Source organism: Aphelocoma coerulescens, chromosome 3 (assembly GCF_041296385.1).
Source record: "Aphelocoma coerulescens isolate FSJ_1873_10779 chromosome 3, UR_Acoe_1.0, whole genome shotgun sequence".
In the NCBI taxonomy this organism is placed as follows: Eukaryota; Metazoa; Chordata; class Aves; order Passeriformes; family Corvidae; genus Aphelocoma; species Aphelocoma coerulescens.
Window position 1 is genome coordinate 2,373,124 of NC_091016.1, and position 15,884 is coordinate 2,389,007.

Consider the following 15,884-nt stretch of genomic DNA (forward strand, 5'->3'; position numbering starts at 1 on the left):
AAAAAGGTTCCAAAATTGGCTTTTCTGGAATGTGGGAAGGATTCTATTCCCACAGTTCTTGTCTCTCCTGGGAATGACACGGAGGTTTTCATCGGCGTCAAAAAATTCCAGAGGGTAAGGATTGAACAAGCCCCAGCATCCCAAATCCCGGGACTTGGCGGCTCCCAGGAGAGGGCAGCAAACCTCCACGTTTCGGGCTTTCCTCGGTAAAATCGGGAAGGAGAGGGGGGAGGAGGCGGGGAAATCTGGGAGCAGCCCGTGGAAGTGGGGCTGGAATTCGGTGTCCTTTAGGATCCCTTCCAAATGCTCTGGGATCGTGGGGAGTTCATGGATTCCGAGCTGTTGGGGGCTCAGGGAAGATCCGAGGGGTGGAAAAGGAATTCCACGCGGGATTCACCTGGAAAAGGGGAGCGGGACCCTTTAACTGGGAATTTCTCCAGGAAAATCCCACCCCATTTTGGGCTTCCTTAATTCCCAGCATCCACAGGCTCCTCTCCTCTTTTCCCACTTTTTTTCCACAAGTCCCTGGCGTGGATCCGGGATCCAGCCCCGGTGGGGGAGCAGGACAGGGATCCCTGGACAGGGATTATGGGAATAAAGAGGAAAGTGAACCGGATTCCAGGATGAGGAGAGCTGAACTCTTCCCTTGGACACCGGGGAAAACACATCCCGCTAAATCCCGGGACGGCTTCCTTGGAATTCCCTGACTTGGAGGCTTCCTGCAGAACCCGGATCTTAAAACCCCCGAAGTGCTGATCCCGAGATCCACAGATTCATTGGGAAGCACCGAGCGAATCCCGCTTTTCCCTCGGCATCAGAGCAGGCTCCGAGGTTGGGATCAGGGGCAGCTCCTGAGGGTGGGATTGAGGAGAACCCCAAGATTTTTAGGAGCTGGGCTCCATGTGGGTCCCTTCCAACTGGGGATATCCCAGGATTCTATGGATGCTCCTGGCAAGGGAAGAAAGCCGAAGCTTCCGAATCGGAGGCTCCGACCACCTGGAGTTGCCCCGCTGGAGCCAAGGTTATTCCCGCTGCTCCCGACCCAGAGTTTTCCATGGAATTCTGGGATCCCCGAGCGGCTCAGGCCCATGGAGGAGTTTCCTCCTTTACAGCAAAGGAGCCTTCAAGGCTTTCCTGTTGCCCCGGGAGGAGGAGGGGGCTCATGGAATCCGTGGCTGCTTCCATTGTTTAATGCCATGTTTTCCCGTCTCTGGCTGCAACGGGAACGCCCGGAGCTCCCGGGCTGGCACCCGGGAATTTCTGTGTCAGCACGGCGGGATCCCGGGGTCCTTTATCCCGCTGGAACGCCCCATGGAATTGGGGCTGGGGAGACGGGGTGCCGGCATTCCGTGGATCCCAGATATTCCCAGCGGGATCGGTGCCAGCTGCACCATTAACCACGGTCAGGGATTCAAGCAGTGAGGAGAAAATCCACCTGTTTTCCCAGGGTTTCTGAGCCCATTCCCAGGAATATCATATGGATATTTATCCCTCTTCCCGTCCCGGCAATCAGGCCCCAAAGGGACTCATTCAGCCGGCTCCAAATTCCCGGAAATTCCAAGTGCTGTGATTTTGGGATGACTGGGGCAAGTTTGCTCCGCCGTTCCCTGGCCATGGTTGGCATAAATCGGATGAGGGAGCTGGGAATGTTGGAATAAAGGAGAATCTGGGGGGATCTCATTCCCTACCACTCCCTGGCAGGAATCAGGCGGGAATGGGGCTCTGCTCCCAGGGAGTAAAAGACGGGATAAGAGCGAACGGCCTCAGGGGAGGTTTGGGTTGGATATCAGGAAAATTCCTCTCGCTGGGCAGTGGCAGAATCCCTGTTCCAGGAGGGATTTAAATCCACGTGGCACTTAGGGACGTGGATCGGTGCTGGATTAACATTGGATTCCATGATTTTAGAGGGCTTTTCACACCTCAGTGATTCCATGGGTCCATGACTCTATTACTCTTCGATTCCATGATTCCACAATTCTATGATTCCGTGACCTGGGCTGAGCTGCTGCTAGGGATTTCTTGGCACAAAGATTCCCTGGATCCCTCTCATCCAAAAAAAAAAAAAAAAAAAAAAAGCCACAAACTGATTAAAAATAATCCCGAATGGATGGAATTTCCTCCCGTTTTTCCGTTTTTACAGCCCCAGTTCCAGCGCAGACTCCGATTTGGGATGGAATTCCCGGTGGGTTTGGATGTGGGGCCAGGCTGGGCTGGCCCTCACCTCTCGCACCCGGAATCCCGGGATGCGGTGCAGCAGGGAAGGGGATCCAGCGGGAAGGATCCGGGGGCCCTGCAGCGCTGGGAATGCGCGCGGGGAAGGCGGGAATGCGAGGCAGGAATGCGGGATGAGGGATGCGTTGCCAAGGCAACCATTCCTCTTCCATCTCCTGCCTCCCCCCGGAGCCGCGGGGGGATGCGAGGGCGGGGTGCGGGATTCGGGATGCGGGATTCGGGATGCGGGAAGGGGGGGTGGGGGAGAGCGGGGGAGGATCGGGCTGCGGATCCCGCCCTCCGCAGCGCCGGGAAGGAGCCGCTGGAGCGGGAATGCTCCGGCCGGGAGCCGCAGGACAGCGCAGCCCGGCGGGAGGAGGGCGGAGGGCACTGCGCTGTTTTCCAGCGGAAATCCTGGAGCAGAAAGTTGCGCCGCGTTTATTTTTCCGTGAAAAGCCGATGTCTGCGGCGTAGGGATGCGGGAGAGGGGGAAGATCCCGCGCGTCCATCCCTGCTCTGTCTTTCGCTTTAAAAGGTCCGGATCTTCCCGGTCATCTGATCCAGGTCAAGCAGGACTTTCCGTTGGAAACGGATCCCACCGGAGCATCTTCCCACAGCGGCTGCTTCCCCCCGCCAGGAAGGCGTGAGGCTCCTTCCGCCCCTGGAATACCGAGAGGTAAAAGACTCGCTTTCTCCTTGGCAGGGTGAATGAAATCCTGGGATTTGCGGAGGCTCCTTAAGGTGGATGGCGTTGATTCCCAGGCCGGGTTGGGACTGACTCCCAGGCCGGGTTGGGATTAATCCCCGGGCCGGGTTGGGCTTCCCAGGCCATCCCACCCGGTTTGAGGAGCCCCACGCAGGGTTAATTCCCACCCCACCCCACAGCCCCCGAGATCCCAAAAAAAACGGGACGCTGCTACCTGAGGAATGACGTGGAGGCGTCCAGGCAGGGGAGGGGATTGATGGAGGGAGTCGGGGGGTGGCGGAAGGAGATTCCCGATCCAGGGGCAATGTGGGCACCGGGATTTCCGTGCCCTGCAGCCCTCATCCCTGTGCCCTGCCCGCAGGTTGACCCCATTCCCGGTGCTCTCCCGCCCATGGATGCCCTCCCGCCATGAGCACAGACGCCGAGCAGAGAATTCCCCTCTGGAGCATCTCCAGCTGGGCCAGCTCTGAGACGCCCCCCAACAGCAGCGCGGCGGCGGCGGCGGGAGAGGCTCCGGAGCGCGGCGGGAACGCGGCGGGAATGGCGGGAACGGCGGGAATGGCGGGAATGGTGGTGCTGCAGTGCATCTACGGCCTGGTGTGCCTGCTGGGGCTGCTGGGCAACGCGCTGGTCATCTTCGTCATCCTGCGCTACGCCAAGATGAAGACGGCCACCAACATCTACCTGCTCAACCTGGCCATCGCCGACGAGCTCTTCATGCTCAGCGTGCCCTTCGTGGCCACGGCGGCGGCGCTGCGGCGCTGGCCCTTCGGCCGCGCGCTCTGCCGGACCGTGCTGGGCGTGGACGGCCTCAACATGTTCAGCAGCGTCTTCTGCCTCACGGTGCTCAGCCTGGACCGCTACATCGCCGTGGTGCACCCGCTGCGCGCCGCCTCCTACCGCCGGCCACGCGTGGCCAAGCTGGTCAACGGCGGCGTGTGGCTGCTGGCGCTGCTGGTGGCCTCGCCCATCCCGGTGTTCGCCGGCACGGCGGTGACCGGCGACGGCCGGGCGGTGGCCTGCGACCTGCTGTGGCCCAGCCCGGCGTGGGCGGCCGCCTTCGTGGTGTACAGCAGCGCGCTGGGCTTCGTGCTGCCCGTGGTGGCCATGGCGCTGTGCTACCTGCTGCTGGCGGGCAAGATGCGGGTGGTGGCGCAGGGCGTGGGGTGGCGGCAGCGGCGGCGCTCCGAGGGGAAGCTGACGCGCCTGGTGGTCACCGTGGTGGCCGCCTTCGTGGTCTGCTGGCTGCCCTTCTACGTGGTGCAGCTGCTGGAGCTGCTGCTGCCCGGCCGGCTGGACGCCAGCGCGCACAACGCCTCGCTGCTGCTCAGCTACTCCAACAGCTGCGCCAACCCCATCCTCTACGGATTGCTCTCCGAGAATTTCCGGAATTCCTTCCACGGCGTGCTGCGCCGCTGCCGGGATTCCGGCCTGTGCTGCTGCCGCGACGGCGACGGGGACGGAGGGGACAGCGAGGACGAGGAGGAGCCCCTGGATTACTGCGCCGCGCCCCGCGGCGACAACAAGGGCTGCGTGTGCCCCCCCCTGCCCTGCCAGCAGCACCCCCTGCGCCCCCAGCCCTGCTGCGCGCCCGGGGCCCTCCTGCCCAAAACCACCCCCTTCTAGGGCACCCCGGAATCTGGGAGGAAAGGGGATGGAGAGGGCCCGGAATGCTGCGCCGCTCTCCGAAATAAAAAGCCATAAGACTGGCCTGGGATGGAGCGAATTCCATGGACTGTGTGGTTATTGCCATTATCCCGGGCACCCAGGAGCCTTCAGCAGAGATGCAGAGGATCCCAAAATATCCTGGAGAGCACGGCCCTCCCGATTAACAAATAATAAATTCACGTTCCTTCCCAAGAGACCGGGAAAAATCCCCAAGCCCATCAGCTCCGCTGCATCTGCAGCAAAAGGAGATCCCATCATATGCACCTCTACCCCCGCCCCCCCCCCCCCCAAAAAAAAAAAATCCCAGGATTTTAGCACCCCCAGGACCAAATTGCCACAAAAGAAACCCCAGGAGAAACAGATTTTGGTGGACCTCATCCCGGGGTGAGGGACAGCACACGGAGGTCCCATGGAATGAGCCACTTTCAGCTTATTTGGGGTTTAACTTTGTCCTTGGGATGTTATCTGTGTCGTCCATTACTTATGGCTCATTCCTTCCATTTGAATCCCGCTGGGGAAATGATCAGCTGGGAATGTTTTCATCCCAGTGCTGCCCTGAATGCTCCGGGGTTTTCCTGCACTTCTGGAGGAATCTTTGGGAAGGGGAGAAAGAACATTCCCTGAGCAGTTCCTCTGAGCCAGGCTGTCAAAGCTTTATTGGTGTCCACACAGGATCTCCACGAGGCAGTTCCCGTCGCGCGGGGTAAAATTCCAATAAATAAATAAAGATTTACAAACGTGCCAGGGAAGGGAAGGATAAAATGGGGAGCGTCGGGAATTCAGGACTCGGACACCGTAAGGAATTTGTGATAAGATAAAACTCCGCAGTGGGAATCTGAAATAAGGGGGGGGGGGGGGGGGGGGGAGTTTTTAGGGGTGTGGTGGCAAAACCTGGGATCCAGCCAGGAATGGGCAGGGTTTGGATAATGAGGAGAGATCCATGGGAAGCAGATCCTGCAGGTGGGATGACGCCTTTCATCAGTGTCTTCCCACCCTCAACCCTTAACCTTTCCTTCCCTTCCCTTCCCTTCCTTTGGATATTGTTCCTCTGTATTTTGATATCTCTTTCTGGATAATCCCGGACAATTACGGATCACCAAAACAGCTCCGTCCTTCCCACTGCAGCCCAACATGCACAGATTTACAGCCCTCATTCCGTGCGGTTTCCCTTTAACCCATCCCAAGGCATCCATGGACACGACCCTCGGTTACCGGGCCTTCGGGATAACGACCTTTTGGGAAAGCTACAATTCCTACAACGCCTCTATTTTGGTTTTCCTGGGAATTTGCAGCCGAGGTTTCGCATTCCAGGGGGGGATGCTGCGTGCTGGGAAGTTTATAGGGTGGGAAGGGGGAATGCCGGGGAACAGAACCCCCCGGCTCTGATCCCAGACTTCCAAAACTTCCGCCGCTCCGGGACAACAAATGTTTCACCGGCATGAAGCTGTCAGCGCCCGCTCCGACGTTCCCGCTCCAACGGCAGCCGGAGCAGGACCCCCCCTTTGGCTCCCCAGGGAATGATGGAGGTGGAAAAACAGATCCTTCTCCAGAATTGCCCCCAGTCTGTGTCTGAGAATGAGCGGCGAGCTGGATGCCGCCCCGTGGGAATGTTTTGCCTTGGGATAGAGTCAGACCCGGACGAGGGAAAATCCCTGCGGACGGGAGGGGGGCGGGGTCACAAAAATCCCCCAAATCCAACAATTCAAGGCAACGACGGCGGAAAATCAGGGAAGAAACTGGATGTGGCTCTGCAGCAGCGCAAACCTTTCCCACAAAACCCACCCCGGCAGCCTCGGCGTCCCTGCTTAACCTCCACATCCCGCAAAAAAAGTAACGAGAGGGAATGGGAGTCAGGGATTTGAGTCCCGCCTTGGTGACACTGAGCCGGGTCCCTGCTGTCACCGGGTGCTTCAGGTGACAAGTGCTTCCCACAGCATCTTTGCTCCTTCTTCCATCACCCCTCAGCTTAAAACAAACCAACCCCATCCCGAAGAAAAGCGGGAGCCTCCCGGCTCGGGAAAACCGTCCAGCCCAGGGGAGGGGCACTGGGGTGGAGGTGTCCTTCCGAAGTCCCCGCCTTGGTCACCCCGTGCCCTCATCCCACGGCTTCAGAGTCCCTTCCACACGGAGCCGCCCCTCCCGGGTTTTTCCTTGCGGTTTTCCCGACCGCCGGCTCGGGAAGAGGAAAGCTGGACGCCGAGGAAGCAGGAACGCAGCAGGAGCGGAGCGGCCTCCGAGCGCTCTGCTTTCCCCGCTCTCCCGCGCCAGCCTTCCATGAGGCGGCTGGGAAGCAGCCAGTATTTCTGGGAGTGGGGTGATGGCAGCTTTTCCCGAATTATCATGGAAAAATTCCAGCCGGGGGTCGGGCGGGGGAGTGGGGGGTCGCGGGGGAGGATGTGGGGGGGAATAAATGTCACCCAGTTCGTCTCCCGGCGTCCCTACGGCTTCTGTGCGGAGGGGACCGGCTGAAGCCCCAGCTCCTTCTCCTGGGGGCCGCTGTACTTGTAATCCATGGAGCCGTGGGAGCGGCAGCGCTTCCTGGCCAGGTGCAATCCCAGCGCCAGCAGCGCCAGCAGGCTCAGGAGGGCACCCGCGGCGATGGCCACCAGCAGCCCCGGGTGCAGCCGCTCGGCCTCGGTCGGGGGCCGGCTGGGCACGGGCGTGGGCGGGACGGGCTCCGAATCGCCCGAGAACGCTTCGTCGCCGTCCCCGTCCGGGATGGGGAGGCACTCGTTGTCGCGGAGGTATCGGCCGTGGGGACAGTGGCACAGGTAGCTGCCGAGGGTGTTGGTGCAGTTGAACTCGCAGTGACCGCTGTCGCACTCATCCAGGTCCACGCACAGCTCGTCGCCGTCCAGCACGAAGCCCTCGGGACACTCGCAGGCGCCGCCGGCGTCGCACACGGCCCGGCACTCGGTGGCGTTGCAGTGCAGGCGACAGGCGGTGGCGTCCCGCGGGTCCACGGCGTAGCCGGGGTCGCAAGCGCAGCGGTAGCCGTGGGGCAGCTCCTCGCAGCGCTGCTTGCACGGCGCCCCGAGGCAGGGCGGCCGGGGCTGGCAGCGCCCGTCCACCATCTCGTAGCCGCTGTGACAGCGGCACTCGAAGCCGCCCTGGGTGTTCACGCACTGCTGCTCGCAGGGGCTGGGCTCGCTGGCGCAGTCGTCGATGTCCTCGCAGCCGACGCCGTCGGCCGCCAGTCGGTAGCCCACGAAGCACATGCACACGAAGGAGCCGTCGGCCACCACGCAGTGATGGTGGCACGGCGACCCCTCGCAGAGGGAGCGACAGCCGCGCCCGTCCGCGGCCAGCACCGTGCCCTCGGCGCAGGAGCAGCGCGGCCGCCCGAGCTCCTCTCCGCACGTCCCCGCACAGCCACCGCCGGCCACCTCGCAGGTCCACGGTCCCGGGGTGTCGCGGTCCCAGCGCGGCCCCGCGCTGTCCCCATCCTCGTCGCAGCGCAGCTCCAGCCCGAACTCAGGGATGAAGGCCACGCTGCGCGGGGGCAGCGCCAGGAACTCCGCTCCGCGGGCGCCGAACGGGGTGGCGTAGGTGACGAGCACGCCCCGCGGGGCGGCCAGGCGGGGACAGCTGCCGCCGTAGCTGTACTGGCAGAGGAAGCCGTCGGCCGCCTCGTCGCAGCGCCGCTCCTCCCAGCGCAGCTCCCGGGACACGGTCACGCAGCGCTCGCCGCAGCGCCGCCCCGACGGCGCCCAGTTGGTGTAGTCGGTGCTGCGGTCGCCGGTGACCCAGCGGAAGCCGCGGAGCCGCTGGCTGGGCTCGGTGCAGGACAAGGACGGCGACAGCGACAGCCCGAGCCAGAGCCGCCCCGCGCGGTTCTGCAGCAGCAGCGCGATCGCCTCCTCGGCCACGGTGGAGCGCACGGTCATGAGGTGCCCCCCGCCCCGCTCGCAGCCCTCGCTGGCGGCCCAGAAGGGCCGGGCCGCCCAGAACACGGCGAAACACTCGTGCTCCAGGCACTGCGCGCCCGCGGGGGACACGTCCCGCGGCTGGCCCAGCGCCACCGTGCCCAGCAGCAGCAGCGGCAGCAGCGGCCGCATGGCCCGCGGAGGGGGCGGCCGGCGGCGCCCGAGCTGTGCCCGGCCCGCTCGGCCCGGCCGCCCTTTATAGCGGCTCCAGCCGGGGAAGGAAGCGCCCGGGGGCCGGGAGGGAGCGCGGTGAATCCCGGCCAGGCGCTGCCCCCGCCCCGCTCCCCTCCCGCATCCTCCCGGCGGCTCCGCCCCGGCGGGGCCCGCCCGGCAGCGCGGGGGGGGCCGGAGCGGCGGGGGCGGCCCGCGGGATGGGTGCGGGATGCGCAAGGAGCCGGGAAAAACGGCGTGAGCCTTGGGAAAAGAGGGGAACAGCAGCGCGATTTCACGGGAGGGAGCCTGGGGTGGGAGCAGCGCGGGTGGGAATCGTTATCCCGGCGGGATCAGCATCCCACTGGGATGTCACCCAGTTGCTGCCACAGGGCTGGCACCGGGGAGGGAGAGCACGGCTCAAATCCCGTGTCCGGCTCTGGATCCAGCATGGAAAGAAAAGAGCTTGGAGCGCGTCCAGAGATGGGAATGGCTCTGGGAAGGAGCTGGAGCAGCAGGAGGGAGGTGGGAAAGGGGCTCAGCCCGGAGAAAAGGAGGCTCCAGGGGGGGACCTTTTCCCTTTCCACAGTCCCTGACAGCAGGGCGGAGCCGGGTGGGATCGGGATCCACCCCCAGGGAATGAGGGACGGGATGAAGGGAAACGGCTTAGGCAGGATTCGGGGAAATTTCACGGATAAATAATTAACATATAATTCTATCTTTTAACCTATAATAATTTATAATTTATTTAGTTCTACTACTTGGTATCATTTTTAAAATTATTATTGTTATTAAGCGTTATTTTGACCCCTTTCCCCATCTTCCCTTTTCTCCACGGACACCTCCCAGTGGATATCCCATTCCACGAATTTCTCCTTGGGAGATCCCTCTGTGCTGCCAGAACGGAGGCAGCAGCAACCTCAAAATGCAACCCCGAGCTTCTCCGCTCCACCAAAAGGGGATTTGAGCCTGTTTGTTTACGGAATTCCAACAGCCTCGGCCTCTGGGATGAGCAGCAAATCCCAATTTCCTGGGATCACGGCGAGGAAGTTCCTTTATTAAACTTTATGAAACTTCTTTGAACTTTGTTGACCTTCATTAAACCCTTGGGGTTTGTTCTGTCCTCTCCTAACCCCGGGTGCTTCCCGTACACCCCGTGAGGCTGCCGGGGAAAGGGAAGCTGAGGAATATAAAATTAATAATAAATACTAATTATTAACAATTAATAACTAATTCTTATTTAATCCCATTGCAGGTTTTGGATCTGCCACGAAAATGGGACCGAAATGCCCACCCGATTTAATTCCAACAGCAGGGATGAACCTCAGGGAGAAAGCGTCCGTGGGGGAGCTTGGAACAAAGAATTTATCCAAGCAGGATGATTCCTGGGAATCTCCTGGGGAGCTGGATAACTCCGACCTTTCCTGGCTTTAGGAACACCTGTCGTTCCCACAATTTTCACTTCAGTTTGCCAATCCTTCTTCCACTTCTCCTTTTACTACGTCTGTTTTCCGGAGAAAACCACCAAGAAAAGAGGGGAAACATCCGGGCAAACCACAGGGAAAGAAGGAAAAGGGAATGCGGTGGAGAGGGGGGAAAAAAAACCCCATAAAATTCTGGCTCTGCCGTTTTGTTGTTGTTGGTTTTTTTTTTTTTTTTTTTAAGCAACTGCAAACCCAGATAAAAAATTCCTTGTCAAGGCTTTTTCCAGGAAAAAACAGAGCCTTCCCAAACAATGATCCCGCTCCGCCGGCCTTGCCCCACTGACAGCACTTATCCCTAAAAGATTATCGGGATGGGGTGGGAGGAGCGGGATTAATCACGGTTCAAAAATTCCCTTTATCCCACTGCCCCGAGGGCTGACTCAGGGTGCCAGCACTGCCCTTCCTGCTGCTTTTCCTCTTCCCAAATCCCATTAATCATGTTTTCCCTGCGGGAGAGGCCTTTCCTTTTGGCTCTGACTCATCCCGGCTGTCCCTGTCACCCCGCTGGAGCGGGCACTCGGAATGCTTGGCCTGACCCCTGGGTCCCGGGTTTGGTGTCAGCAGGGGGGGATTTTTGGCTTCCTTGCAGGGTTTTGGGATGAGGTTCCTCTGCTGGAATGCTGGCAGTTATCCAGGAGGGAATGGAAAGCAGTGGAATGTAAAATAATGTGAAATATCCTGGGATAATAGGATCTAAAAGAGGTCAATCCTATTATTTGGTCCCAAAAAAGCCCTCGCACAGAGCACTGCTGAAATCAAAGGAATTGCTCGTGGATTTGGGATCTTGGTTATGGGACTAGAGCCTTGGTTGTGGGATTGGGACCTTGGCAACAGGATTGGGACGTTGGCTGTGGGATTGGGACCTTGGTTGTGAGACTGGGAACCTTGGCAACAGGATTGGGACCTTGGTTGTGGGATTGGGACTTTGGTTGGGGGATTGGGACCTTGGCGATGGGATTGGGGCCTTCCTCACAGTTTTAGGAACTTGCTTGTGGTATTAGGACCTTGCCCGTGGGTTGAGATCCTTCCTCGTGGGCTTGGGGCTTTCCTCCTGGTTTTAGGAACTTGGTCATGGGATTAGGATCTTGGTCATGGTCTTGGGACTCTACTCACATGGTTAGGACCTTGATTGTGGGTTTAGGACCTTTTTTTATGGATTTAGGACCTTTTTTATGGGTTTAGGACCTTCCACGTGGTTTTGGGATCCAACTGATCCCATCTGAATGCTCCCACCCCAGGCCTCAGCAGGGATGAAATGAATGGCCCCTGCCCAGCACCACAAATCCCAGGAAAGGCTGAGATCACGGGATAAACCCCAGGAAAGGATTTGGGATCACCACCCACCGCTGTGGGGAACACAAGGATTAGGAGCACCAATCCATGGATTTTTAGGAATATCTTTATTAAAACCCACTGCAAACATGTTTTTGTTCAGGTTTCCTTGGAATTCTGTCTGGAAAGCGGCGCTGGGATAACTTTATCCTGTGAATCCAAGAGTTTCATTCTGGGAAAACAAAGCACTCATCCATGACAAAAAATTCCAAGGAGCTGGATGAACATCCCATCTCCTGTGGAAGCCAGGGCACCAAATGATCCCGCTCTGATTTGTGGGGTTCACCAGCCCCCAGATAACTCCCTAAGGAGGCCACGGATCAGGATGTGGCAGGAAAATCGGGAGACGTGAGGTTGGATCCAGGTGGAATTGCACCAGCAGGGAGGAAACACTCCATTCAGGAGAATCCAAACTAAACCTTGGCCCAAATTCCTGTCTTCCCTAGGCTGGATCCACCATCATTCCCGCTGAAATACGCAGAGGTTGGAACAGAAATGGGGATTATCGTTTTTTCGGGAATGAACCGCACACCTCAGGTTTTTCCCAGCTCTAATTCCACCCTCCTTTTCCCTTTTTTGTAGCCTTCTATCCCATAAAACCCCTAAGGCTGTCTCTTCCCACAGATCCCAAGCCGGCATAACTGGATGGGACCATTCATTTTCTTAATCAGTTCAGGCATTCCCCGTGCTTTGCTGCCTCGGGATTTGGGAATTTGGGATTTCCAAGAATCCTGCTGCTGCATTCCCCCCTTTCTCCCAACACAGGCAGCACATGGAAAACACTCCCATCGGCTCCATTTCCCTGCTCACAATGGAGCTGGGAGACAAGAAAAAAGCAGGAAAGGGTTTTCCTTGGCACATGGAATGACAGGATGCGGCTCCCTGCCCACTGCAAACTCCTTTGTGCCCCATTCCCATTCCCGGGGTAACTCGGCTCCGAGGACAAAGTAATTCCAACAGAAATTCAGGAAGAGGCTGGAGCCTTCAAATCCCGTGGCTGTTCTTTTCCAGCCCTTCCTCTGGTTTATCCTCATGGATAAAGCACGGAGGAGGTGCTGCTGGATGCGCCCCTCAGGATTTCGGGGAGAATTCCCACTGGAAAAGGCTGGAAGAAGCTCAAGGAACCTGGGGAAGCACCTGGGGAGTGTTTGGGGAGTTACAAGTTTGACCCAGAATAATAATAATCAGCAAATATTCCCATTCCAGCGCATTCCTCACACAGGGAAAGGGGGGAAACAGGCTCAGCCTGGAGCCAGGAAGGATCCTTCCCAAAAAAACGTGATCCAACAGGAAAAGGCTGGCCTCCCATGCGGCTGGTGGGAAGGAGAGCATTGTTTTCTCTGTTTAGACGTGGATTTGGGCAGGATACTCTGGAAATGAGGAGGTGGTTATTCCAAACACAGCTTTTCCTACTTTTTGGCCATTCCTTGGCTCCGTGCTGAGCAGTTTTCCTGGGGTCTAGGGGACAGACTTTTTATAAACCCCCCCCAAAAAACCCCTTTAAACCCCACCCTGGTTGTGCCTGCAGGGGCCTGCTCGAGCTCTGCTGAGGCACATCCCAATTCCAAACCCATTTCCAGGAGAATTCCAAGCCCTTTTCCCGGAGAATTCCAATCCCTTTTCCAGAAGAGTTTCAAATCCTTTTTCATCCCAATTTCAAACCATTTTCCAGGAGAATTTCCAAACCCTTTTCCATCCCAATTTCAAGCCATTTTCCATCCCAATTTCGACCCCTCTTCCCGGAGAATGAGGCAAATCCAAGGCTGGAACGCAGCCATGGGGGGGGGAGCATGGCACAAGGGGCCACAGCAGAATTCCAGGTGAGTTTCCCTTTAGGAGCACAACCCAGTAATTCCCAATCTGCCTTTTGGAGCAGCGCTGAGGAGGCAAATCCCACCCCATTCCCTCTCCCCTCTCGTTAACCCTTGGAGCAGCAGGACCGCAGATCCCACTGGCACAGCCGGAGGAGCTCGCTCTGGACACAAAATTCCCCGGCACCGTTTTATTGGGATTTTTAACCCCTTCCTACCTGCGCTCCCCGCGGCTCTCGGGCTGCTCGGGCACCCAGCAATAATTATCGGCCGCGCTTTTGGCCGCCGGCTTCTCCCTCCTGGCCGCCCTTCTCCTACAAGCCACGAGCGCCAGGGCGAACGCCAGCAGGAGCAGGATGGCCACCAGGCTGCCCACGATGTAATAGAGCAGCAGCCGCGGCCCGTCTGCGCTGTGCTCGTCCGAGCCGCCTCCCGATCCCGCCGTGGGCATTCCCGGAGTCCGCGGGGTGCTCGTGGTCCATGGGACGCGTGTGGTGCGTGGGATGCCGGAGCTCTGCGGGATGCCGGAGGTCTGCGGGGTGATGCCGGAGCTATGCGGGGTGATGCCGGAGCTCTGCGGGATAATGCTGGAGCTCTGCGGGATGCTGCTTGGGGTCGCCTCTCCGGGCCTGCAGCCGTGTCCATCCTCATCCCGGCGGGAGCCAGGCGGGCACAGGCACTCGTAGCCGCCGGGGAAGTTGCGGCAGGCGCCGGGACACGGATCCCGCAGGCACTCGTCCACATCCAGGCAGGAATCGCCTCCCGGCTGCCGCTGGAAGCCGGGCCGGCAGGCGCAGCGGAAGGAGCCGGGAATGTTGATGCAGAGCTGCGGGCACGCGTGGGGCTGAGCACACTCGTCCACGTCGTGGCACTGGCGGCCAGCGGGCCCCGCGGGGCGGTAGCCGGGCTGGCAGTGGCACTGGAAGCCGCCGGGAGTGTTGTGGCACCGGTGCTGGCACGGCCCCGACTCGCACTCGTCCACATCCAAGCAGGCGCGTCCGTCGGGTGCCAGGGCGAACCCAGGCTCGCAGCCGCACTCGAAGCCAGTGGGCAGCGTCCGGCAGGATCCTTGGCAGGGACTGGGGTGGCAGGAATCCTCGGGAACGCAGGAGGCCATGTCGGCGGCCAGCGCGTAGCCGGGGTGGCAGGCGCAGCGCGGGGACTCGCCGGCCGCCTCGACGCAGCGCTGCTGGCAGCCGCCGTTGCGGTGGCCGCAGGAGACCGGGCACAGGGGACCCGGCGGGTGCCAGGCGAAGCCGCCCCCGGCCAGCGGCCCCTTGCAGACGGCGAAGGGCGAGCCCCGGCCTCCGTCGCCGCCGTCGCACTGCACCTCGGCCAGCGTGCCGAAGGGCGCGGCGGCCAGGTGGGCGCTGCGCACGCCGAACGGGGTGCTGTAGGTGACCCTGGCGCGCCCCGCCAGCGGCAGCGGCCCGCACATTCCCTGGAAGCTGAACTTGCACAGGAAAGCCGGGAGCGGGCTGCGGCACGGCCGGTCCGTCCAGCCCCCGGCGCCGTGCGGCCGCAGGGCCACGCAGCGGGAGCTCACGCAGGTGACCGCCGGCTCCGCCGCCCACTCCGAGAAGTTGCCCGGCTCCCCTCCGGCCACCCAGGAGAAGCCTCGCAGCGGCTCGTGCGGCCGCACGCAGTGACCCCTGGGCAGGGCGAGCCCGAGCCAGGCCGGGCCGGCCCAGCGGGCCGTGGCCAGCAGCTCCCGCAGCCGCTCGGCCTCGAGGGCGCTGCCCACCGCCGCCAGGTTGCCGCCGTCCCGGCGGCAGCGCTCCTGGGCGCTTTTCCAGCCGCTCTCTTCCCGGTGCAGGGTGTAGCAGGCGCTGCCGGCGCACAGCACCGCCGCCTCCTCGTCCCCGCTGCCCCGCGCCAGCGGCAGCAGCAGCGGCAGCAGCAGCAGCAGCGGCCGGAGCGTGGCCATGCCGCCGGACAAGTGGACAAATGACCGGCGGCGCTCACATCCCGGCGTCCCGCCGAGCTCTCCCGAAACACATCCTGTGCTCCCGGCTTTCCCTATTTATCACCGGAGGCCGCGGCTTCCTGTAGCGGGGAGCCGCTTGTTGGGCTCCCTGGCTTCCCTTTCCCGCCGGCTCCTCGCTCCCATCCCAAAGTTTCGGGAAAAACACGCCGCGTTCCTGCTTTCTTTTGGTGCCGCTCCTGCTTTTTTTTTGTTTGTTTGTTTTTTTCCCCTCCCAAGAATTTGATTTATTCCCTCCGGCCGCAGCGGAGCTTTTTAAGCCCTAATAGGGGCCGGGAGCTTTCAGGCACGTGTTGCTAAAAGGGGAAGGAAAACATCCCGGCTCCGAAGCCGTGGGATCCGTGGATCTCGGCCACTGAAAAACAGGGAATATTTGGCTGCGCAAGCGCGAAGATTTCAGCGCATTTTTTCCCCTTTCTTTAAATAGATGGAAGAGCCCTGAAATAGGAGCTGGGCCGTGGGAAGGGCCCGGGAATGCCAGGATGGAGCCAAGCTCGGCCGGGCTCCGCTGCCATTCCATGGATGAGGATTCCTCGTGGAAATCCAGGTTCGGCCTGGAAAAGCTCATCCATGAGCAGGGCAGGGACGATTCCACCAGACCAGGTTGCTCCA

At 60.3% G+C, this 15,884-nt stretch overlaps 3 protein-coding genes across 3 annotated transcripts; 1 reads left to right on the top strand and 2 right to left on the bottom strand.

Annotated features, from left to right (window-relative positions):
* The first annotated feature begins 2,689 nt into the window (after positions 1 to 2,689).
* On the top strand, positions 2,690 to 4,543 carry SSTR4 (somatostatin receptor 4). Its single transcript, XM_069008428.1, has 2 exons — positions 2,690 to 2,887; positions 3,279 to 4,543. The coding sequence occupies exon 2, from the start codon at positions 3,326 to 3,328 to the stop codon at positions 4,541 to 4,543; it is 1,218 nt and encodes a 405-aa protein (XP_068864529.1). The 5' UTR covers positions 2,690 to 2,887; positions 3,279 to 3,325.
* A 674-nt stretch (positions 4,544 to 5,217) lies between these two features.
* Positions 5,218 to 8,903, bottom strand: THBD (thrombomodulin). The gene has a single exon (XM_069008770.1). It carries the CDS (start codon positions 8,641 to 8,643, stop codon positions 7,024 to 7,026), a length of 1,620 nt encoding a protein of 539 aa, XP_068864871.1. The 5' UTR covers positions 8,644 to 8,903; the 3' UTR covers positions 5,218 to 7,023.
* Positions 8,904 to 11,526: 2,623 nt separating this feature from the next.
* On the bottom strand, positions 11,527 to 15,436 carry CD93 (CD93 molecule). Its single transcript, XM_069008771.1, has one exon. It carries the CDS (start codon positions 15,213 to 15,215, stop codon positions 13,503 to 13,505), a length of 1,713 nt encoding a protein of 570 aa, XP_068864872.1. The 5' UTR covers positions 15,216 to 15,436; the 3' UTR covers positions 11,527 to 13,502.
* Between the last annotated feature and the right edge of the window lie 448 nt (positions 15,437 to 15,884).

What these genes read in the sequence shown, in the direction of transcription:
- CD93 (XM_069008771.1), bottom strand. Translation starts at nt 15,215, where the DNA reads ATGGCCACGCTCCGGCCGCTGCTGCTGCTGCTGCCGCTGCTGCTGCCG.
- SSTR4 (XM_069008428.1), top strand. Translation starts at nt 3,326, where the DNA reads ATGAGCACAGACGCCGAGCAGAGAATTCCCCTCTGGAGCATCTCCAGC.
- THBD (XM_069008770.1), bottom strand. Translation starts at nt 8,643, where the DNA reads ATGCGGCCGCTGCTGCCGCTGCTGCTGCTGGGCACGGTGGCGCTGGGC.